A 22,978-nucleotide genomic window follows, 5' to 3' on the forward strand; every position below is an offset into this window, starting at 1 on the left:
ACTACCTTCAAATCCATCATCATGTTTCTGCATGGGTCAAAATCAAGCACCCACATAACATGCTCCCCTAAAATGTTAGACCTTATTGGGGAAGATGGTGAAGGTATATCGCGTCTAGGAGGTGCGAGCACAAATTCGATATCGTTCCCATCAATTTGGCCAATCCAATGCATCAATGCAAGTGTTTCTGCCATGGCTCGCGTGTACTGTTGGATGTCATTGGTGCTGATCCCAAGAGATTCTACCTGATCAAGATGAAGTGGATAATTTCATAGAGAAAATCCGGTGAATTGAGAGGTACTGTTCGGCCTTCGTGTTCGCCGCCGGCCGAGATATGGCCTTACTAGGCAGTCTTTATCTGGCTCGCTGATTGTAATTTGTTTAGCAATATTTGGTGGACAGAAATTATTGATAAGGATTTGCCGAACGACTTGTGAGAACGGAGGGATGCGTTGTGACTTCAGGATATTACAGGGTGTATATACCCCGATGGGAATCTTGAAAGATTTGTTGACCACCAAGTCTGCTCTGTTGCGTTGATGAACTGATAGCAGGCTGGAATATGAACATGGAGCTCATTTTGGGCCTTGGAAAAATCCGAAAATTTCTTGTCGCTTTCGAGTATCTGATTATGGATCTCAAATTCATTTTCTAAAGATCTGTCAGGTCCACCATCTTCCCTTTTGTATGCGTGGTCTTCCTCGGAAGCAGCCCAGACAGTCCCACAGAAGCCTTCCCGATAGTGTGTAATTTGGAGGCTTTGTCCGTGCTCACGTCCATGTGTGGTAAATGAGCCATTTTTTAACTGAAATGATGAAAAAGGGAAGAAGAGAAAAATCCGGCGGTAGTAGGAAAACTGGAAGTTTATCGCTTTAGGCCCCGAGTGGTGAGACCCAAATAGGACTAGGAGTTGCGAAAGTTGCCGAAGTTAAACAGCTTCAGTAGTATGTGCAGGTCTCGTGACTGAAGCTTAACGCTCATTTGAACCTTGGGATGAAGGCAGAAACAAGACTCATAGTACGAGTTAGAAGTCTAAGTACTTGATCCTAGAAGCCTTCAAATTCTTATCTGGTAGAAGTTTGTATGTAGCCTAGATTCATAAAGCCCGGGGCCGTCCACTTGATACATACATAATCTCCTGTCCGTTCCAGTGCCACTGGCAGTATGTATCAAGCAGAGGCACTAGTATAAACTTGAACTGACCTCGAGGTTGGGAACACTGATTCTGGAAATGAAAATTGAAAGGTTGAAGAATTTTGTCTTGTACAATACAGCTATGCATCTCTAAAAAGCTGTCAAGCCCGTAGGCAACAAGTAACGAAAAGTGACAAAAATTTCGAATGAAACAGGCTAGACAGAAATGAAATAGTAAAAAACGCCATGAAAAACCCGCCAACTACAGAAGGGGTAACAACATCCCAAAGGTTATACCAAAATCATCATTCAGCATTGAGCTAACGCTCAGCTATCGCGACGGGAAGCCTGCTGGGAGACGGAGCTACGCGGGCTGATGGGCACATCCAAAGAGTTGGGCGGAGCCACGCCCAGTCGGACCTCGCCGATACGGCGCAGGAGAGCCTGTAAGGAGACGCGGATCTCTGGGTTAAGATCACGGCTCAGAAGTTCAATTCCTAAGGGGTAGAAAGTCTCGATATTCTTATCGAAACCTTCTAGAGGGAAGTTGTTATATCCATCAATGACATCTACAACCACCGGTCGCCAGGCCACAATGTTGCGGTGCTGGGTTTCTTCGTCGAGGCGGACAAAGCTGCGGATGATGTCTGCACAAAGGGGAATGAGGGCTGCCTCGGTCTCAGTGCGACTGCTCTTCCGCTCCTCTCGTTCATCATGGTACATGCGGAAGAGAATATGGACATAAGTAGCAGCACTGCCACTCTCCTGCTTCAACAGGTTGGGAGGCTGCTTCATGAATCCTTGGCGCCAGAGCTGCATGCGCAGTTCCTTGTCTTCATTGAACTTCTTGGCAAACTGATAACTCTTCTTGAGCAAGCCCATCAGTCGCAGAAGCTCGTGACTAGGAATCTGCGCATAGACATTGTCGTTAGAAAACAGTTCGTGAACTGTTTCAATCATGAGCAACTGCAAAACGCAGTTGGTAATGATACGGTTGAAAAAGCGACGTCTGGCCACTGTAACAGCAGCTGGTTGCTGCTGGGGGTCCGCCTGGGGCCGGTAGTCCTCGAGTTCAGCACGTGCCTCACTCTGAGCTGGCGGATCACCTGATTCCTGGAGCGAGGTTGTACTCTCAGATCCATTGGGCTGAAGAGCGTCAGGCACGTCGCCAAATGCTGGCGAGGCCGCAGCCTGGCCAGCTTGAAGATCACCATTAGTAGCCGTCTCCGTCATTTTGGTCATGGAGGCCGCCGCAGTGAACAGGTCGTACGCAGTTGTCTTGCTGAACAGCTCGACAAAAGCCCCGACAATCTGGGTCCAATGCTCCTCCCGGAACTTGGCGACGTTCTGCAAGATCAGTTGCTGCAAGCAGTTGCTTCCAATGCGTGCAATGGTGTCGTTTTCCTGGCAGATACACAGAGTCAACAACTCCAAGAAGCGACTCAGCATGTATTCGAGAGAATCGAAATAGTGAGTGAAGAGGGTGATCATGTTTCGCAGGGCCTGAATCATGGTAGTTGACAGCCAAACAGAAAGGTCCTCATGGTTAGGAACCTTGGACATTTCGGATTTGGACTGCAAGACTACGAAGATTGGGCAGAGCAATTGACGCCAAAGGACGTCCCAGAAATGACGGGGGAAGTCACCGCCATGTCGAATCAAGGTTTCAAAGAGATATGTAAGTGCTCTGCGGAATTAATTAGCCAGGAAAGACAATGGAGTAAACAATAGCACTTACCGAGATCGGACCTCTAGGTCATCGCCAGTCATCAGTACATCCTGGAAAGCGATAAGGATCGGGTACCAGAACTGTTCTTCTTGAGACTGGCGAGTCAGTTGCTTGGCAAGGTTGGTTCCCTCCTCCTGGAAGTTGGGCGCAGGCCCATCACGATGGGAGAGAGGGCACTCTGGAGTACGCAGCATCTTGCTGACTGTTGATTTCAGAAGCTCAATTGCCTGCAGAGACTTCTTCTGGAACTTGGAGTTCTTGGAAAACTCTGTTAGACAAACGATCAGGTCCGCAAAAGCACCTTGAGTGATCACAACGCCGAAACGTGTGTTGTAGATTTGAGTGACATGATCAAAAGCCATGTTCACAATCCCCTCTGTTGATATTTGTTAGTTCTTGCCCGGATCAAGGTCTGGAGAAAAATAGTACTCACCATAGGGCTCTCGTGCAGCAACTGTAAAAACTCCAAACATGGTCTTCCATCCAGACCGAATATTGTCACCACGGGCTTGAATCATTTGAATCAAGCACCGAAGGATCATATCCTTGACGGAAGCAGTGGTGCTGTTCGCCATGACATGCTCGAAAGGCTTGAGAAAGTCCTTCTGGAATTTGAAACCGGGAAGCTCGGCAATTTCCATGAAACGCATTGACAATTGTCGGAGTGAATCTAGCGCAAAGAATACAACTGCGGTGTTGGTGTGGCATCCGACTTGGTTGAAGTGTTGACCTAAGACCTCCCAGATCTTTGACCACTCAATTCTGACACGGGTCATGTTGTAGTAACTGATCTCGACCAGCTTTTGAAGACTGTATGTTCTTGGGGAGTCACTCTGGCCCGAGGACTGAATTTCTTGCCAACTAACCTCACTCAAAGCACGCACAAAGTCAATGATAGCCTCATGCGAAAGATTGGCAGTGTTGGTGAAGATCCTGTCCACGCCGCGAACCATATCGGCCGACCGACTCTCCATGGCAATCTCCATTCTGAAAGCTGTAGGGCCGTTGACTGAGCGCGTGCGAGTTTTGCTGCGAGTGCTTTGCATGGATTTGCGAGAAGCGTCTCCTGAAATTGTCGGCGCTCGAGAGACATCTGGTAATGATCCTTCATCGACGCCATCACTCAACAGCTGTAGTCGGTCAAGCTGACTGACACAGGTTAAGATCTCACGCCAAGAGGTACGGAGATGGTTGCCTTCTGTGGTAGCGACATCGAGTAGAGATTTCAGGGCTTCAAAATTCTTCGGCATCATTTCCTTCACGTTTCCGAGGTTGGTGAATTTAGCCAGAGCTGTTACGAAGGCCACCCGAGGTGTCTCCAGGTCAAACGCACAGCTGATGCGAATGGAGAGTTTGAGTCCCTCCATGCAAAGTCGAATAGTCTCGAGGTTCGAGGTGTCTTGCATCGGCGCTGATAGTCCAGACAAAAAGGACATCCAGCTGACATTGAACATAGATCCCACATGTCGAATAGAAGTAGCAGGAATAAAGCGAGAGAGGGCATCACGGACTGCTGTTTTGCGCTGAGCCCGGATAAGGGAGCGGTATAATTGCTCTGTCTTGTTCGCCATCTCCTCAGATGCCTGTGCGTACTTCTCTCCCTGGATGTCGCGACCCACAGTTGCAAAGACCTGGCCAGCTCGTGTCGCCAAGCCTGTTGGAGCGGATGTTTGGATACCGATGTTTGCAGCATGCTCTCGCTCAGTGTCGAGAACAATTTCGTTGCTGCCGATTTCATCATAGATGGATCCGAGGTACTCAGATGGCAAGTCTTGATTGTCATTGATACCACGGTTGTTCTTGATGAAATCATCCTTGGTCATTCGCGGACCCTTCAACTTGGCACTGTGCTGATCAGTGTTAAGCATGATAACAGAATAGGCCAAGACATAAGCTGTATCAGCATTGGCGAAAGCATTGGGATTTTGGGTGGTATAGCGCTCCGCAAACTTGAGCATGAATCGATCAATTTTCTGTGCCTCACCAGGAAGACGGAAGTGCTGCAAGAATGATCTTAAAGCATCAACAAAACGTCGCTTGGTGAAGTCCATTTGGTCAACAAAGTGATGCATGATGGCAATGTTCTCGGCATCACCCTCACCCAGATATTCACCCAGCATGGCCTTGTCTAGACGTTCACTACGGAGCAGGAAGCTTGCAATATCTTCGGGGGGAGTCTGAGCGAATGAATTCCTCCTGGAGGAAAAGCTTGATACCACGCTTGGGTTTGAAATTGAATTGCTGGATGGCATTCATTAATGCGATCTTACGCTGCTTGATCTTCTCGATCTGGTTGGGATCATCGTCAGGAACAGGTGTGGATCGACCGGTTATAGATCCGTCAACAATATCAGGTCGCGGCGAGGCAAGAACACTAGTATCCAAAGATTCTCGGGAGTGATCCATCGACCTGGAGGGAACAGCTGAATCTTGTGGGGGCTGGTCATCCAGTCGTTGTCTCCCCCAGTTGTCAAGAGAGCGTAGAATTTCTACCAGGGACTCGAGAGCCTGCTGTTTGAGAACGTAGTCCGATGGCATGTTTGGCACCGCAGGTTGCGGGGGTGGAGTGATGTTGGCACTGGTGAGAGAAGGAAAAAGGGTACCGCGCTGATGCCATTCAGCTCCAATGCTAGACATCTTCGCGTGACTCTCCTGGAATTGGGTTTGCTGCGCAATGCTGGTGACAACGGGCACGCTCGCGTAGCGTGATAATTGTTCAATGAGATTCTGGAAGATATTTTCCAATGCAGTGCGGTCACAGTCATAATTGAGATAAATTTCGACCAAGGCGCGAGGATCACCACCTAACCTTTCGAGAACCTCCATGAAGTATTGCTTCTGGAAAGCGGGAGCAGCTCGTTTCTCAAGAATAGCCAAGTAGATCTCCTTCATAAATACTTCAAGCTCCTTCTTCATCATAACTCGCATATACGCAAGCATCAACCAGAAGATCTCACAACAAACTTTGAAAACATGAGGCACTGAGCTGGAGCCATTACGACTTAGACTAAGGCAAAGGTGGGGTCGCACCGCCTGTAGAAGAGTCATGGCATCCGGGTTGGTGGAGCTGTTCTTGATAGCAGCAAGAGGCGATGTAAAGGTGGCGGTATGGTTGTTAATCAGATAGTGGATGAGGTGCAGAGAAAGCAACTTGGAACGCATATTCTGAGACTTCAGGTCTTGTTGTTGATCATGACCGAGGACTTTGTGGCTCAGTTTGCACAGGGCTCGGAATACTAAGAAGCAATCCTTCACATAAACCTCATCGACTTCGTCCTCAGCGGAACTGTCATCTTCTCGATCTTCAGGGATGCCGGAGAGAGATCGTGCTGAGGATCCCCGAGTTCCTCTGGCACGGGTGACTGTAGTTGGTGCATTATCATTGACACCAGAAACCTCTTTGGGGGATTCAAAGCTTTGCAAAGTCAGTTTTTCGGCTGTTGGCTCCTTTGTGACTGGCTGGTCAGATTGCTCAGATGGGTCAGACGGATCGGCCTGATCAGCCACTGAGACTGAAGCGACCTCGGAAAGCTGGCCTTGATCGCTGGCTGATGCATCGAGAGTACTTCCAGAACGATCCACCTCACGTGTTCGAAGCTCTTTTAGGTCCAGCCGGACTCGTACTCGATCGAACACCGTGCTAACCATCTGGGTTAGCGAACCTTGTGCGATCTGTTGATTCTGACTAGACTTCGAGTAGATGAAGATGTTATAGATCTGGCGAACAGCTTTCAGGAGACCAGCTCCATGTACCACGATCTTGTCATTCAAGACTGCTGCCAGCAACGACTTAATGATTTGTTGCTGGATCTCATTTCGGGGTGGCCTCGTTTTCGAAGCAATCACAGATTGCATCGATGGCTCGTTCGATCAAAGGAGGTTGTTCAGGATTGGCATCGTTGTTGGACTCGGCGGAAGGGAATGCAAAGTATGAGTAGGATATCAGTTTTCCAATGCAGTCTAACGCTGTTACCTGCAGAGGCACACTCAAGCTCTTGCTTGCCAGGTGGAGGGGGCGAAAGATGAGCTCTGGATCAATGTGATCAGACCTGATATTACCCAGAGCTATTTGAGTGGCATCCTCCAACTCTTTGCTCCTCCGGGCTTCCCGCGAAGCGGCAATGGCATCAAGCGCTGTCACAATGAAGACTGTTGAGCTGACGGGGCCGCCGCGTGCCGTTGCAAAGGTAGCTGTTGTAGACCGTGAGTCCGATCGCATCCTCGAGTCTGGCGCATTGTCTTCACTGGGGTGTGTTTCATAGATTTGAGGTGGTGCATCTTCGGGATTGGGCTGTTCGGATTCCGCGATGTTGTTGTCCTCCTCCTCTACAGTATCCTTAGGCGGAACCTCGGGCTTTTCTTCATCTTGATGCTCACTTGCGAGTTCTCCCTCCTCCGGTTGAGTCTCTTCCTCTTCTTGTTCATTGAGCTCTTGCGATTCTATCGCTTCGGGTAGGTTCGGCTCGTCCGATTTCAAGGCTGCGGGAGCTTCGGTGGTAGTATCCACGGGAGGCTTTTCGGAGTTGGTTGCGGGATGGTGGTTTGGCTCAGAGCCAGGGTCGACGTCCGCCATTGTCAAGGAGACTCCAGGCGGAGCGATCAGATCAGATCAAGCGCATCGAACGGGAAAACAACCCACTAAAAAGAAACGTGGAGGGCAAGATGGGCCGTTGCAAGCATATATGGGGACGCTGCGTGTCTCTTTCTCCAAATGGAGTTTAGACCAACTCAGCCACGCCAAGACAATAATACGCGGGAAACACGTGATCTACCCCTTCCGGGTCTCCGTGATAAGTTATACTAAATTATATAGGAAAATGATAACAGGTCTATAATGATGAAAGTCAGGAATTGACCGCATAAATTAAAGAAGAGGACATATGAAGATCTAGCAAGTTTCCAAAATGGAAAAATCAGATCAATTTTATCCATAATATAATTCATCCAAATATATCACTTTTCATCGAATCTTCGAAATTGATGTTTGCCGCCAAATCTTTCAGGCGGAAAGACCCTTAGTCAGCGTCCCAGCACCTAGGAAGCTCACCGGGCTCTGTTGGGGGAGGACTAAAAGTTTCCCGCTTAGAGGCCATCTTTCTCCTCCCCAACTCTTCAATCCCGGCCCTTTACGTCCTCCCTTTTGTGCTGGACTTTCTTCCCCTTCTTTCATCTCAGAGTTCAGGGCCTTTCGATCTTCATAATCGCCGGCAATTTCAGCCAAAATGGTTGCTGCCGCTGCTAGAATGCGCACACCTGCCATGACCATGGCCCGAGGCGCCGCCTCCATGCGCCGTCCCCAGGTCACCTACAAGTTCCAGGAGGTCATCAAGTACGGGATTTCCAGATGAATTGTGCCTTGTTGAAGAAATAATGCTGATGGATTCGTTGCGCACAGGTCTCAATTGCCTGCCCTCTCCGCCCTGTCCCGATTCTATGCCTCCAAGTGTATGGACCCATTGAAATTATCCACGAAGCCCTACCATCTTCGCCTTTGTTTATGATCTAACCTATGATGAATCTACAGCGTTCCCTCCCCACACCATTATCAGCATGCCGGCTTTGTCGCCGACAATGACCGCGGGAAACGTCGGCGCGTGGCAGAAGAAGGCTGGTGACAGCCTCCAGCCCGGTGATGTTCTGGTTGAGATTGAGACCGATAAGGCACAGATGGACTTTGAGTTCCAGGAGGAGGGTATCCTTGCCAAGGTCCTGAAGGAGACTGGTGAGAAGGATGTTCCTGTTGGCTCGGTAAGAATTTTCCCGAGGTTTCCCACGGAGCACCGGAAGCTAACCTATGTATTTGTTATCTGATAACAGCCCATCGCTGTTCTTGTTGAGGAGGGTACCGATGTTACCCCCTTCGAGTCATTCTCCCTGGAGGATGCCGGTGGTGACAAGGCCTCCCCGGCCGCTGAGAAGAAGGAGGAGCCCAAGAGCGCTGAGCCCTCGGCCCCGGCCCCCGCGTCGGAGCCCGCCGCTATTGAGCCCGAGACCTCCGGTGACAAGCTCCAGCCTGCCCTCGACCGCGAGCCTACCATCTCTCCCGCCGCTAAGGCCCTTGCCCTCGAGAAGGGTGTCCCCGTCAAGGCTCTCAAGGGTACTGGCCGTGGCGGTGTGATCACCAAGGAGGATGTTGAGAAGTACAAGCCCAGCGCTTCCGCTGCTGCTGGACCTGCCTACGAGGATATTCCTCTCACTTCTATGCGCAAGACCATCGCCAACCGTCTCAAGCAGTCCGTCCAGGAGAACCCCCACTACTTCGTCTCCACCACCCTCTCCGTCACTAAGCTCATGAAGCTCCGCCAGGCCCTGAACGCCTCCGCCGAGGGCAAGTACAAGCTGTCCGTCAACGACTTCCTGATCAAGGCTTGTGCTGCTGCTCTCCTGAAGGTTCCCCAGGTCAACTCCAGCTGGATTGAGGAGAACGGCCAGGTTGTCATCCGCGAGCACAAGTCCGCTGATATCAGCGTTGCCGTCGCTACCCCCAGCGGTCTGATCACTCCCGTCGTCAAGGGCGCCCACGCTCTGGGTCTTTCCAGCATCTCCAACCAGGTTCGTGACCTTGGCAAGCGTGCTCGCGAGAACAAGCTGAAGCCTGAGGAGTACCAGGGTGGTACCTTCACCATCAGCAACATGGGTATGAACCCCGCTGTTGAGCGTTTCACCGCTATCATCAACCCCCCTCAGGCCTGTATCCTGGCCGTCGGTACCGTCCGCAAGGTCGCTGTTCCCGTCGAGACTGAGGAGGGCACCGTTACCGAATGGGATGACCAGATCATCGTCACCGGTAGCTTCGACCACAAGGTTGTTGACGGTGCCGTTGGTGGTGAATGGATCAAGGAACTGAAGAAGGTTGTCGAGAACCCCCTTGAGCTGCTGCTGTAGAAGCTGTCATGGGATGCGATACCGATATTACTCTGTAATTTGTATTAAAATCTTTTTTTGCCCGTAGACCCGCATCGGTCCTTTTTGTCTTTGATCTTAGCAACTACAATCCATTTTCTATGTTATAAGAGATACATTCGTCTCGCGAATGTGCCAGTTTTGAATCATCCTACGTATCTGTATCTCTAGAAACCTGCCCATTACTACTCGCAGTCCCGTTAAGCTCGGGGCCTACTATACCACTGCAGGTTAGTATAGTGGATGCTACTATTATGGTACTAGTCCTGGTAGCTTAACTTGAATTCAGGCTCCACTCTAGTGGTCCTTTCTCAAGTACAACCCAAAATTGTGCCAATCGCCTCCACAAGTTACAACGCCCGTGTCGTTAGTGGCTGCTGCACTTTCACTCGTGGAGGAACTTGGACAACTGAAGCGTACCCAACTGCAAAAATGACCCCGCTAAGGAATCTGTACTTGAACATTTGAATGACATCCAAATTCTCACTTCACACCATTGGGAGAATATCGATCTTCATCGAGGAGAAAATTTCCTACCCACCAACTCAAATCAAGATCGACGTGCGAATTCCTCTCGTCATGGTATTGTTTCATTACATACCAAACCTTCCGAGGTTTTCTTGATTCTACCACATGTTTGGCTATTGCAATCCGATGCTCTCTCTGCCAATGGGTTGAACTCATCACTAAATATGCCATCAGCTCGGACAGCTCTACGGTTGCTGTTGATGGTGTAGTAAAATCCCTTTACCTAGATGGAGCAATTGAGACTATATGACTTTTGGCTCCCAATCCCATACGAACTACCAACTACCTAGGTGCTAGTAGTAGATCCTTTGGCAGGTCTTTGTCAATATTCAGTCTCTGATACAATACTCCAGCTATGACTCACTGAAGACTACAGGCAACTATTACATTGGCAGCAACTTGAACCTGGGAAAGGGTGACGAAATTCAGGAATACTATAGGTATGTACATTTTTGCTCGCGAACGTTGCCCAGGTGCAAGGTCTCCAAGGTTGAGCCTAGGTACGACGCAGTGCTGAAATGACTGGTGTATTCGCAACTTTTCGAATGTCATGGAGTGCGTCAAATGCAGATATTGATCCACCAACAACAACTACCCGCTATATGCGTCTATGGGTCAGAATGAAATCATGTATATGCTGACGATGATCCGAAAACGGTACCTTATTTTCAAGACTTTGAAGACTTGAATAATGCTTGCTGTGCCAAATTCAGCCAGGAAATCGGGCATCATACTCTCTCATACCAGGAATTGTTGGTATATAAGGGAGATAGTAATGTCCAGTAGCAACAACCAAAGAATCGAATCTCTCTGACCACCAATAATTGCTATTCTTCTCGGGTATTTATTTCCGCAACGTCAAAATCCACTCGTTCTCAAGACGCTCTACTAACTCTACTGTCGTTCCGAGCTCAACCAGGTTTAGATAATTTCCGCGCTCAAAAATATCTCCAATCCATTTTCGCATCACATTTTGATGACGAAATGGGGCCGTCGGTCCATAAACTGATAGGTTATGGTCTGAAATCACACCCGAAATTGGCTCTTGACTGCAGCACATAATGTCAGGCGGCAAATTACTGTGTAGATGCTCATGATTTCATGTATCTGAGAATCTCTCTGTGTGTGAATTGATATCTTCACTGGCAGGTGTGAAGCACGGGAGATCCGGTGGTATCGGAACAGGCCTGTCGACTTTCCTTTCTTGGAGGGCTCCTAGAGATGGAATCTTTGACTTCCTCTCGGGCTCAAATATCCTATTGATTATTAGTTCAAGGTAGGAAGAAGTGGGTTTTATGTCAAGATTTTCGTACCAAGTCCCCCCCAATGGCGGGCTGACGTTCAAAGACCCTGATTACATCAAATGTCTCTTCTTTGACGAGTGCATCAGTGACAATGGCACCTGCAGGCCCCGCGCCAATAACGGCAACTCGTTTTTGGACTCGTGGCATAATGAGATGAGAGATTGATCAGCTAGAAGTGGCACGATTATTAAAACCTGAAACTCAGTTCCAGAGCCTCATGCAGATAATGGTAGAAAAGATGCCTTGGAGAGGGGAATAAAGAGGAGAGAGATTATCTGATATCGAAGAGCCCCTTACATTGATGTAGTATGGGTGAGTGCTCTTTATTGGTCAACAGTATCTTTGAACCGCTTCTTCAATACTTTCAAGTTGACTTGAGTTATCGCGCAGATAGTATTTGCCACTTAAGAAAATAATATTAAAGAAAAATGATCAGCCGAGATGTCTTACATGTTTGGCATGTCTGTTGAACTTCTACTCCTTAGTGTCACTAAGAATCAGGTACCCGGAACGTTCGCTTGATGGCGTGAGATTCGTCATTACCATCATCATCAACACAACTAAAATCCCCGAGATCGCAACTCAAAAACCACGAAGGATCCGATCGTTTATCTCGGAATTTGGAACGCAGATGCTGTATAGAAGGAAGCTTCTTGATTTCTGTCTCAGGGACTAACTAGGACCCCAAGAGTCAATACTCAGTTGCAGAGAGAAAAGTACCTCTCCAGCCTGGGCAGGACTACATTGATTGGTCATCGTCTTCCAACCCCGCATCTACTTGGCTTCTTTCACTGCGATATCAAATCATTCATCTATTAGTCCAGTGATCACCGTGGCAAATCCTCCAGTCATTGAGTTTTATTTTTCCTTCGTATCGCTATGGTCCTACATCGGCAGTCGACGCTTTCAACAGCTGGTCAAGAAGACCAATGCGCAAGTCATCTACAAACCAATTGACTTGCTGTACACATTTTCTATCTCCGGCGGCTTACCTGTGAAGCAACGCGCACCTCAAAGATTAGCCTACCGGTTTGTTGAAATGCAGCGTTGGCGACAAATTCGGAATATCCCCCTCGTACTGCAGCCAAAGTTTTACCCGGCGGATCCCTCACTTGCGCATCGCGTCCTTCTTGCTGCTATCAAAGAGCAGGGTAACGATAGCCCTCGCGTAAATGAGTTTGCGCATAAGGGGTTAGAAGCTGTCTGGGCAAGGGAGCTTGAAGTCGCCAGTGCGGAGGTTATCGTTCAGTTGGCGAATGAGGCTGGTCTGGACGGGAAGAATCTCTTGGAACAAGCTCAAGCTGAAGAAGAGCTGAGGGAAAAGGAGGAATATTTGACAGAGGAAGCGAACGAGAGACAAGTGTTTGGTGCACCGTTTTACTTTTATCGGGATGAACCTTTCTGGGGACAAGATCGTCTTGAGATGTTGGAGGATATTATTGAAAGTGAAAGAGAGCCAGTTACATTTCAGTCAGCTCAGCCAGGATAGGCGCGTACATCAGAGGAAAATCTTATCCACAGTCGTAAACAAATCAGCGCAAAATTCCATGCTTTTCAGAATTTTGTCGAGTCACGGTCACTGAACTTATGGGACGTTCTGGAACGCAAGTCTGAGATAGTATATCAATTTGTTCTATCTAATCAAAATACTTGACAGAAACTCCCTTGATAATTTCAACTTCAACCACCTCATTATCACCTTCCTTTGAAGTAGACTCTCCGAGATTCTTGATCACTCTTTGTCTAACCCATTCACCTGCCTTGACGGGCTTTCCATCGGCATCAAGGATCTTGTTCGTTAACAGAGCCTTTTCTCGAAGAACTGGAGATTCCTCAATCGGGACAAGATCTGCATCATCCTCAATCCTCACCATGTAAAGGACTCCAAGTCGATCCACGTGGGCCTGATCTTTCGGTGGTGCAACAACTCGATGAATACTGGATTTCAGATAGCCATCTAGGGATTTCCGCATTAGCAAGCAATGACTACACATGAGACCGCCAGGTTGAACTCACTTGTCATGAAATGAAGTGCATCTGCAATATTCACTGTCAATGCATCCATCTGTGGCTGAACGTATTTCCAAATTCCGTCTTTGGTCAAAACTTGTAACGCCGCCACTGGTTGTCGGAAAAGCAAAGTGAGACTCCCCATATCCGAATGACTGGTAGGAAATAGGATGTCAGCAAAATGGGGAAATAAATCAAGTCAAAGATGTGTATTTGAGTTACCCCTTCAGCCAAACATTCTCAAGCTTCTTGTTCTCCTCGTCACTTCTGGCATAATACTTCATGTAACGGAGGTGATCGCCACTTGTCGATTCATATCGATGTCTTTTCACCAACCATTCTTCGTCTTCTAGCTCAAGAGCGAGAGCAAATATAATCAATAGCCTCCTCACAATTTTTTCATGGATGTGTTTCGAGAATTTTTCAATCGTCGCCAAATGCTCTTTCACAATTTCGGGATGTTGTCTCCCCGCATGCTCAGGGATAAACTTGGGAATGTTATAGATTTCAAAATTGTCTTTGACTCCCGGAATAAGATTATGGGTCCTAGCCAGCTTCCAACCATTGTAATCGCCTTGCTCAAGTGCAGCACGATACTTGAGCTTTTCTTCATTTGGAAGGAGAAGAACGGACTCTGCTAAGGCGAATTGAGTGTCGATTTCCTCCCTGCTTAATCCGTGATTTTTGACGTAGAAAAATCCTATAGACATGATCAGACATCTTGGGACTCAAACTATGATTTGAATCCACGTTTTTAAATAAGATTGAATTGAGGCCAACTTGAACATACCAACGTCTTGCATGGCCTGGATAAACTCAGCTACAAGCTTGCGTCTGCCCTCTGGGTCATCGATTTTTGAGAGATCCAAAGTTCTCAAATCGGCCCAATCCAGAGACTCCGAGGTCTCTGGAACTTGGACATATTGCAGTGTTTCTGTAGTTGTAGTTGTAGCCATTGTAAGCGAGGGTAAAAGTCCAACATTGGATCCAGCCCTTCCTATCCTGGGATTCGAACTGCATAAATCCCCATGAGGTGTAAAATGACTTACCAAGCGCCAGATGACTTACATTGCCTATCGGGTTGGGGTACCTCGGACTGGCATAAATTGTTATGCTATATGGTGTGATCGTACCTTGTATGATACGAGTCGGCTGTTACCCGCAGCCGTTTACCCAACTTGGTATATTCTTTTACAGTTTGTTTTACGATTGGTTCAAGTAATTTCGGGAACTCGGGATTTGAACTTAGATGTAAAGATGAATCTGACATTTTCAAGTTGGCATTCTAGATTGGCTTGATAATTGGTTTGGACTCGGACGAATCCGACATCGGCTGCGGGAATTACCTGCTGTATCTACGGAGTATACTTCGCGGGATTGTTAGTTCTAACTCGAAGAAGAAAAAGAAAGACCTTCGAGTGAACATTTCAGCTTTCAATTATTATCTGAATCGTTTATTTAAATCCGAAATATTCAGCGCTACTAGTAGAATTCCCCGAGCGGGCTCTAGAATACGGCCCATACGGCACATGGTGTCATTTGGTGTCATTTTCCGCGGACAGCTCGCCATAGTGATTTGCCTAGGTCACGGTATGCTTTTTGACGGGAATATTAATAATGAAACGAAAGTTTTGGAGCTATGACCGGCGTAAAGCGATTCATGTTTGTCAAAACTGGTCATAATATTTGTCTAGTCAAGTTGATCAATTTTCTAGGACTTCGACTTATATGACAGGATCCAGCCTGCGTACTTGCTCGATCTTGCCGCATATCATCACTTTTTGTTTTTCATTTCTTCCTTGAATTGAAAATTATATATCATGGTTCAAGTAGATCAATCTACACTAAATGTGGTGGAGCCTCAACATGATGTTATAGAGAAGAATGCTGTTATTCTTGGTAGCTTGGACTCACTTGGAGAAGAGGCGAGAGCGATTGATCCCGAACTTGAAAGGAGGGTATTGAGAAAAAAAAGATCTCTTTCTCATGCCAGCAATGATGATTGGTATGTATTCCTTCTGATTCTATTTTTTTCATACTGATTCGGACGAATAGGGTATGGGTTGGTCTATTATGACAAGGTAAAATCTTCGATTCATCCCAAGCGACCACAGTCACGTACTACGACATTAGGCTAACTTGAAATATCGTGAGAAGGCCCTTCTTGGAAATGCCTCACTATCTGGCATGACAACCGATCTGAAACTATCTGTTACTGATTACTCAGTCAATCCAGCTACAACAAGCACCATTAGATTGAGCTGGGCAACGTCTATCTTCTACTTTGGTCAGCTACTCGGCTCATATCCCACAACATATGCAATGCAATACTTCAACACGCGGTTTGTGCTTGGTCCTATGGTGATGCTCTGGGCTATTATTTGTGCGGCCACTGCAGGAGTCACTACTTGGCAAGGCTTGTTCGTGCAGCGATTCTTTCTTGGTGAGCATGAGAGTTGATTTCTCACTCTCCTACTATCTTGTCATTCATCGCTAACCACTAGTTAGGATTCACTGAGTCAATTATTCCAACCTGCTTCATGGTCACTGTTGGTGGATTTTACACGCAGCCAGAACAGGCTTTAAGACAGAGTTGGTGGTGGTCAGGAACAGGATGGTTCACCATTATTGGTGGAGGTATCAGTTACGGCTTCGCTCAAATCAATGGCCCCCTTAAATTATGGCAATCTGTCTATCCTTTTGCTGGTGCCCTGACATTCATCTTTGGTATTTGGTGCTTTTTTATCCCAAATTCACCACTCCAAATTCACCACTCAACGCGTGGTTTTAACCCCGGAGGAGCGAGTTGTGGCGGCTGAACGGCTCCGAGTAGGTCAAACAGGACTGAACAACAACTATTTAAAGTTCAGTCAGGTTAAAGAAGCTGTAATTGACGCGAAGATATGGCTGGTTGGCTTGACCATGGCCTCTGCGTGAGTTAAGTACCCCACTGTTATTGATCTATACTAATAGCGCACATAGATATACGGTCAATGGTGCCGTATCGGGATTTGGACCCCTGATCGTCTCAACTTTCGGTTACTCTACACTCGAAAGCATTCTCTTCCAGTTTCCTCTAGGTGGTCTGTCCGGTACTGGAATCCTGCTTACCCGATGGCTATGCTCGCGATACCACAATATCAGAGTTATAACTTTGATCATTTGCTGTCTTCCAGTAATCGCAGGATTTGCAGTGATTTGGAAATCAACCTGGGGTGATAAGCCTATTGTCCCAGTCGCTGGGTACTCACTCCTTGGCCTCTTTGGTCCAGTAGTGGGTCTAACAATCTCGCTTGGCGCGAGTAACACCGCCGGCGATACTAAAAGAAGCTTCACTGCATCTGCAGTCTTTGTTGCATATTGTGTAGGGAATATCATTGGGCCGCAATTGATTCGAACTCAATCCAAAGATCAGCATTACACGGAGTTGTGGACAGGTCTGATCATCTGGTATGAACTCAATCTCCTATGAAGGAATGAATTAGTAGTGAGGCTGACCTTTTTCTGAAGTTATTGCATAACCATAGCATCCGCTGCGACATTATACGTCATTTGTTCTCGAGAAAATAAGAAGCGAAGCCAGTTGACGCTTGACGAGGATGAGCGGGAACGGTTGGGTTTCAAGGATCTAACTGACAAGCAGAACATGTATTTTAGATATGTCTACTAAAGGCGCGTGCAGTCTCCTTCAAACAGAATGATGATTTGAGGATTATTTTCTCGAAAATTTTGACAGCGGATCAATCTTAAATTGACATGGCTCATAGCTCATAAAGATCCTGATACACGATCATGGCATCCTCTTCAGGTCCTATTAATTCGTTATGCCAGCATCAAATGAGCACAGCTAAGTTGAAATAAGGTACAATCTTGGACAGATAACCAAGAGTCGTGAATTAATCAGGCCGTAAAAACCTTTAGAATCAGTCTAATCTGGGTATTGGACCATTATTAAACAAAGATAAACAAGGTATAAAGAAAGTAAACCTCAGCGAGCCGAGGAGGCAGCCATATCCAAGTCGTCACAGCATGCCGGTAATCCGGGTATAAATTGGTATGAAACAATACCGAGCGAGCGGGTAACAAAATTCGTACATTTACTTCTCCTCACTGCTTCCGTTGTCACTCTCCTTGATCTCAGGAATAGCGACATCTTCGCGATGTTCACCTTGGTGCTTGGCGGCGCTGGCACGGCGGACGGCAGCATACTCGAGATCGTCAAGCTGGCGAAGCAGCTCACCATTGGCACCATACATGTGTGGCTCGGTGCGTGCAATATGAACGACATCGAAGACGCTGTTTGACTTATGGAAGATACGGTCCATCTCCTCCAGAGAACGGTTGGTGGTCTCAGGGAAGAAGAAGTAGACAACAGGCACAATGAAGGCATTGCTAGAAAATGGTTAGCAGCTGATTCGCTGGGGTTGGGCGTTGAAAGGCAGATCTGGGATATCTCACATGACAGCGAAAATAACATAGGTCTGATAGCCGATGTTGTTGAAAGCAACAGGGGTGACCATGACGACCATGAAGTTCCAAATCCAGTTTGATGATGTTGAGAGGGCGTTGGCAGGGGCACGAATTTTCAGAGGCACAATCTCAGCGGGATACAGCCATGTCATACCGAGCCACCCAACAGCGAAGAAAGTGTTGAAGACGAAGAGGAAGACAGCCTGAGCGATACCAGCCGAAGTACCTTTCGAGGTACCTTTGTTCGCCGAGGAAATACTGTCAGTGATGGCCAAAATAACCATGGAAAGTGACATGCCGACAGCGCCGAAGATCATGAGTGTACGACGACCGAATTTCTCAACAGTGAAAACCGCAACCCAGGAAGCGGCAAAATATTCGGTACCGTTAAGAGCGGCAATCAGACGAGAAAGGGTAGCGGAAAGTCCAACCTGCTCTTCCAGAATAGTGGGGATATAGTAAGTGATCAAGTTAATACCAGAGATTTGCTGGAACATCTGGTTGACATAGGCCAGAACTGTACGGTGGAAGTGGCGGTCCGGACCCATGGTGAACATGTCGCGGAATGAACCCCTTGCCATCTCCAGAACAGTGGCCTTAATAGCTGTGAACTCGGTTTCAAGGAAAGTCTCATCGGTATCGTCACCCATCAAACATTCCAGAACCTCACGAGCCTCGTCTTCACGACCCTTCAGAATGAGCCAACGAGGCGACTCCGGAAGGTACATGACAAAGACCAGAATGATCAAGGCAAAGAAGATCTGGAAGGCCAAGGGGAAACGCCAAGCAACGTCATTGGGGTCAGTGAACATCAGACCAAAGTCAATCCAGTAACTAATTGTGATACCCAGAGTGATCATTGCACCCTCAATCATCACCATCTGACCACGTCGGTGAGACTTGCAGCATTCGGACTGCCATGTGGGCACGGTGGATGTGTTGATACCGTTTCCAAAGCCAGTGACTAGACGACCAACAATAAGCTGGGCCAGCTCATAGGAGGTACACTGCAAAAGAGCACCAATGACCATGATAAAAGAACCGAGGAAAATAGCCTTGCGACGACCCAGTATGTTACCAACCCAGATTGTTGGAATAGAGCCCGAGAAACATCCAAGGTTGTACGCGGCGACGACGATACCCTGACGAGTGGATTGAGCACTCTTCCATGATGCCGAGTGACCATCCTCGTAGGATGTGAGAGTATTGATGGTAGGGAAATATTTGGAAAAGGACTCCAATGTCAAAAGACCACCAGTGACACCTTGATCATAACCGAAGAGCAAAAAGTCCATGCCTGCCAACAGACCAATGGCTATTTGAAGTTTGATGCCATTGAGGCCTAAATACCGACTGGTCGGCATTCTGGTCAAATTCGCAAGCTGTACGAGGGATCACAAAATACTTTTTCTTTCAGAGGGATTTTCCCCCAAGGTTATACAAAGACTCGAAACCAGTCGGGGAGGAGCAGTGTATAAGAGAGAGAAGCTTTTGCCAAGGGAGGTACAAGACTTTCACAAGAATTGACAAGAAAATGCCCAGCCTGAGTGAAGAAAGAAACAAGAACTAGAAGATCAGAAATCGATCATCGCATCAGGGGGGGCCTGGCCGAATTTAAACAGACATGTACAACAAAGATTAAGGGGACCGTGAGACCCCTCTCAACCTCTCTCTCTCTCTCCATTTGAGGGGTCTATTCTCTCTCTATGGGGGACTTTGTTTTCCTGTGCCGAGCCGCTGCGTGAGAATTACAACATTTAAATATGATTCGAAGAGAATATATGGAATAGGATCCACATCCTACTTTCCAAGGACCCATATCAAGCCAACAATGCGATCAGTGGTTGGCTAACTAGGTCATTAGGACCTCCAAGTCCATTATGGATTATAGCACGGGGATTATCAACGGCCCCCCAGTGAGCCGATTAATCTCCAGAACTGGGATTCTAACATCGATTCCGGCCCACGCGAGTCCGTAGATCCAATCAAATCCTAGTAACCCGGGGCAAAGTCTCGGGGAGAGGCAGTTTCGGCTTCACCAGGTTGGGTTAGTATGACCAGGGTTGTGCTTTTTCACTCCGGGTAAGAAGGAACTAACTTGCCCCGGTTTGTTCAGCCCCGCCGATCCCATTTTTGAGCCTGTCAGATTGTAGTCTGCCTAGCGGAGTGGAGCTCCTACTTTGGGCCTGCTTTTATCCCCGCCATCTCTCTCCGTCCCCGGGCGCACAAATTAAATTGGGTCCGGGGATAGTGCATGGTCATGCGTGCAGCGTAGATGTAGGTATCCCTAGAATTCAGCTGTTAGCAGGACTTCTCACGCGACAAAATGGCTTCAATCAAAGGAAGTGTACTGATATGAAGTGTTCTTTGGGATCTTTGCATGTCTTGGCAGCTTATCCCGTAGTACATGTGATACATCTTATATGTCAGATTAATCGGATATTCTGGTTAATTTAGTCTCTACCGAATTTTATTCAATTCTCTAATATTCATCATAATATAGATCCATATAAGTACCTTCCAGTTCAAAAGTATAGCCTCCAAGTACCTGATACATGCAAAACATTCAATTAAATTGACTTCTGCATTTACTGCGTCAGAGCCTTGCCGAAGCTATGCGTTTTAGCGGTTTTAGTGCTACCAAGACCCCGACCGCATTAAAATCGCGGGAAAACTCGCGAAACCCCCATCTCCATGAAGCTTTGAGTCGCCTTGGCGCCTAGAGAATCAAGCCACTGACTTGGGGGCTTGGATGAGCTTGGATAAATCTTCGCCTCACCTAATTCTGGTCATAGATTGCCATGGCTTGGCTTTGTTCGAAAAAAAAATCTTGTTTGAGTATCAAGGGATTGAGGTCAAAGAAAACAATATTAAAAAATAGGGGGGATATGAGGCATTCCCATGGTTATTCAGTCCACGCGGCCAAATCTGTTTCCACTTTTTTCTAATTGGATACCACAGTCATTTTCTTTGTTATTATAATCTGATATATGAATTAGTCTGTAGTATTCGTTTGTCAAGGTTATCATTTCCTATAATAGTAGACATAGGCTCGGTTTCTACTGAAAAAGCTCACCCGTATTAAGAAACCACCTAGATAAATTCAATCCGCTTAGAAATTGAAAACAGACCATAAACTAAGAAAAGGAACTAGGGCTGTAACCTCCGTCATTTGGGTCCTGAGGCCCTCTTTGTCCCCGCCGCGGTTACGTCCGAATCCTGGGGGATGAGCAGTACAACATACCTCATAAGGCAGTTCCGGGCTGGATCCATGGCAAGATAATGCCGCGATAACCACTATTGTCGTAGATTGGGCTGGTCTGGTTTCATGACCACATGTCTGCGTCGCATCGGTTTTCTGATCCCCCTCCTAAAATCCTAAATCTAGTCAACACTCAAGCCTTCTAGAACAAAAGCTTCATGGTTTTGCTTAGTATTTTCTGACGCCCTGCATCTGGTCACCAGCGGCGCCACGAGGCCCTTCCCGGCCGCCACTGAAGTCATTTCGCATGACTCAGAGTTTTTCGAATCAGCCATGGCTTGCGGATCACCGTGAACTGACCCCGGGACGCTTTGACCCGTCCTGAGTGCGCCCCTTGTCCCAGGGCGGGAGAGGTCATTGGGAGCCATTGGAATTTTTCCTTGGAATGCATCGAACGGTTTGCGGGGATGTGATGACGGGGGGGATCCAAAAAAAAATGACATGGCATAATGTCCGAGATCGAAATTTTCGGTTGGGGGGGTATGGATCGTATGAGAGTGGAGAGAGGCTGGTTATTGTACTTCCCAAGTCAGCCTAATACACTTTTCTGTACTCCGTGCATACCTGCCATGTGTACCTTGTTGCATCAAATGGAGATTGGGCGTTACAAAATTTCCTTCTGCAAGATGCGTGGTCTCAAGGCTAGTCTCAACTGTAAGTTTGGCGATCCCAAGTCCAACTTGAAAGTCACTGCAGGGATCTTTTCTGAAACCTCCGAGTCGGATTAGAGGATTTTATGCGAGTGCTTCAAGTTGTTGTCCTGCTTTAACGCTAACTTCACCAATGTTTGGAAAATTCTTCCGTTCCAAGGTTGTTCTCTCACAGATGATCGTCTCATGCGAGTGATAATGAAGAGCAGGATTTATTGAACTCAAATCGAACTATTCCTCAATCATTATTCGCGTGTTCCTTGAGATATAAATCAAATTTGAACCTGAGTTAAATAACCGAATGCAAAATAAGTACAAGCACACTACACATCCTCCCCTTGGAAAGGGCCTGGATTGATTACAAGTCTTGTAATAGTGCTCAGGTTTTGTTTCTCACAAAATACGATCTCTTATTTATATTCTACAGAACTTGATTGCCAAATTCAATTTGCTCAATGTCCAAATATCCAAAGTCGAATTTTTCGGGGCTATGCACCTGCACATGTGACAACAACTACTCGGCACAGGCCTTATCACTACATATTATCCACTGTACCAACACTACTAAACACCCCCGTTTCTCCATGTTTTCAGAATAAGCAAGACCTATAAGAAGTGACCAATGATTTCAATGCGGTGAAGCGCGGAACTGAGGTTGTGGTCCGCGAATTTTCCTAGTGCATTCCTCGGAACTGGGCACACCCAGGAGACCGGGACCCCTGGTCAGATCTGCTGGAGCAGATTGAGCCCCTTTATGCTCATCCCTTCTTCAAATGTTGAGTTCGAGTTGAAAATACTATCACTTTCATCATCTTTACGTCCAATTGAGCTGTAGGTCCAGGTAGATTCTCCCTACTTCACGTGCTGTAGTAAGAGCAGTTTGCCTATAGCTTGCGATATTTTCAGTCACCTAATAGAACTTGAATTGCCTGACTAGCTTTTATATGATAAAGCTTGCAGTAGGTAGACATCTGAGCCAGTGCTCTAT

General features: G+C 47.2%; 7 protein-coding genes across 7 annotated transcripts; 3 read left to right on the plus strand and 4 right to left on the minus strand.

The window, feature by feature from the left end:
* Positions 1–1,461: 1,461 nt before the first annotated feature.
* N7483_001584 (Arf family guanine nucleotide exchange factor SEC7) lies at positions 1,462–7,436 on the minus strand (the record flags this gene model as incomplete). Its single annotated transcript, XM_057085021.1, has 5 exons — positions 1,462–2,821; positions 2,873–3,239; positions 3,297–5,027; positions 5,080–6,639; positions 6,710–7,436. The coding sequence occupies 5 exons, from the start codon at positions 7,434–7,436 to the stop codon at positions 1,462–1,464; spliced, it is 5,745 nt and encodes a 1,914-aa protein (XP_056951170.1).
* A 649-nt stretch (positions 7,437–8,085) lies between these two features.
* N7483_001585 (putative pyruvate dehydrogenase complex, dihydrolipoamide acetyltransferase component) lies at positions 8,086–9,748 on the plus strand (the record flags this gene model as incomplete). Its single annotated transcript, XM_057085022.1, has 4 exons — positions 8,086–8,192; positions 8,259–8,308; positions 8,388–8,611; positions 8,681–9,748. 4 exons carry the CDS (start codon positions 8,086–8,088, stop codon positions 9,746–9,748), a joined length of 1,449 nt encoding a protein of 482 aa, XP_056951171.1.
* A 1,645-nt stretch (positions 9,749–11,393) lies between these two features.
* N7483_001586 (uncharacterized protein) lies at positions 11,394–11,745 on the minus strand (the record flags this gene model as incomplete). Its single annotated transcript, XM_057085023.1, has 2 exons — positions 11,394–11,540; positions 11,608–11,745. 2 exons carry the CDS (start codon positions 11,743–11,745, stop codon positions 11,394–11,396), a joined length of 285 nt encoding a protein of 94 aa, XP_056951172.1.
* Positions 11,746–12,039: 294 nt separating this feature from the next.
* On the plus strand, positions 12,040–13,087 carry N7483_001587 (uncharacterized protein; the record flags this gene model as incomplete). The annotated part of the gene is made up of 2 exons (XM_057085024.1): positions 12,040–12,059; positions 12,418–13,087. 2 exons carry the CDS (start codon positions 12,040–12,042, stop codon positions 13,085–13,087), a joined length of 690 nt encoding a protein of 229 aa, XP_056951173.1.
* Positions 13,088–13,235: 148 nt separating this feature from the next.
* Positions 13,236–14,564, minus strand: N7483_001588 (1-aminocyclopropane-1-carboxylate oxidase; the record flags this gene model as incomplete). Its single annotated transcript, XM_057085025.1, has 4 exons — positions 13,236–13,555; positions 13,615–13,763; positions 13,831–14,308; positions 14,399–14,564. 4 exons carry the CDS (start codon positions 14,562–14,564, stop codon positions 13,236–13,238), a joined length of 1,113 nt encoding a protein of 370 aa, XP_056951174.1.
* A 1,030-nt stretch (positions 14,565–15,594) lies between these two features.
* On the plus strand, positions 15,595–17,278 carry N7483_001589 (MFS general substrate transporter; the record flags this gene model as incomplete). Its single annotated transcript, XM_057085026.1, has 7 exons — positions 15,595–15,613; positions 15,664–15,689; positions 15,763–16,051; positions 16,117–16,335; positions 16,442–16,541; positions 16,591–17,058; positions 17,119–17,278. The coding sequence occupies 7 exons, from the start codon at positions 15,595–15,597 to the stop codon at positions 17,276–17,278; spliced, it is 1,281 nt and encodes a 426-aa protein (XP_056951175.1).
* A 427-nt stretch (positions 17,279–17,705) lies between these two features.
* On the minus strand, positions 17,706–19,442 carry N7483_001590 (uncharacterized protein; the record flags this gene model as incomplete). The annotated part of the gene is made up of 2 exons (XM_057085027.1): positions 17,706–18,000; positions 18,067–19,442. The coding sequence occupies 2 exons, from the start codon at positions 19,440–19,442 to the stop codon at positions 17,706–17,708; spliced, it is 1,671 nt and encodes a 556-aa protein (XP_056951176.1).
* Between the last annotated feature and the right edge of the window lie 3,536 nt (positions 19,443–22,978).

Source organism: Penicillium malachiteum (genome assembly GCF_028827825.1).
Source record: "Penicillium malachiteum strain IBT 17515 chromosome Unknown utg000001l:1.0-8184562.0:1.0-8186909.0, whole genome shotgun sequence".
NCBI classification, from domain to species: Eukaryota; Fungi; Ascomycota; class Eurotiomycetes; order Eurotiales; family Aspergillaceae; genus Penicillium; species Penicillium malachiteum.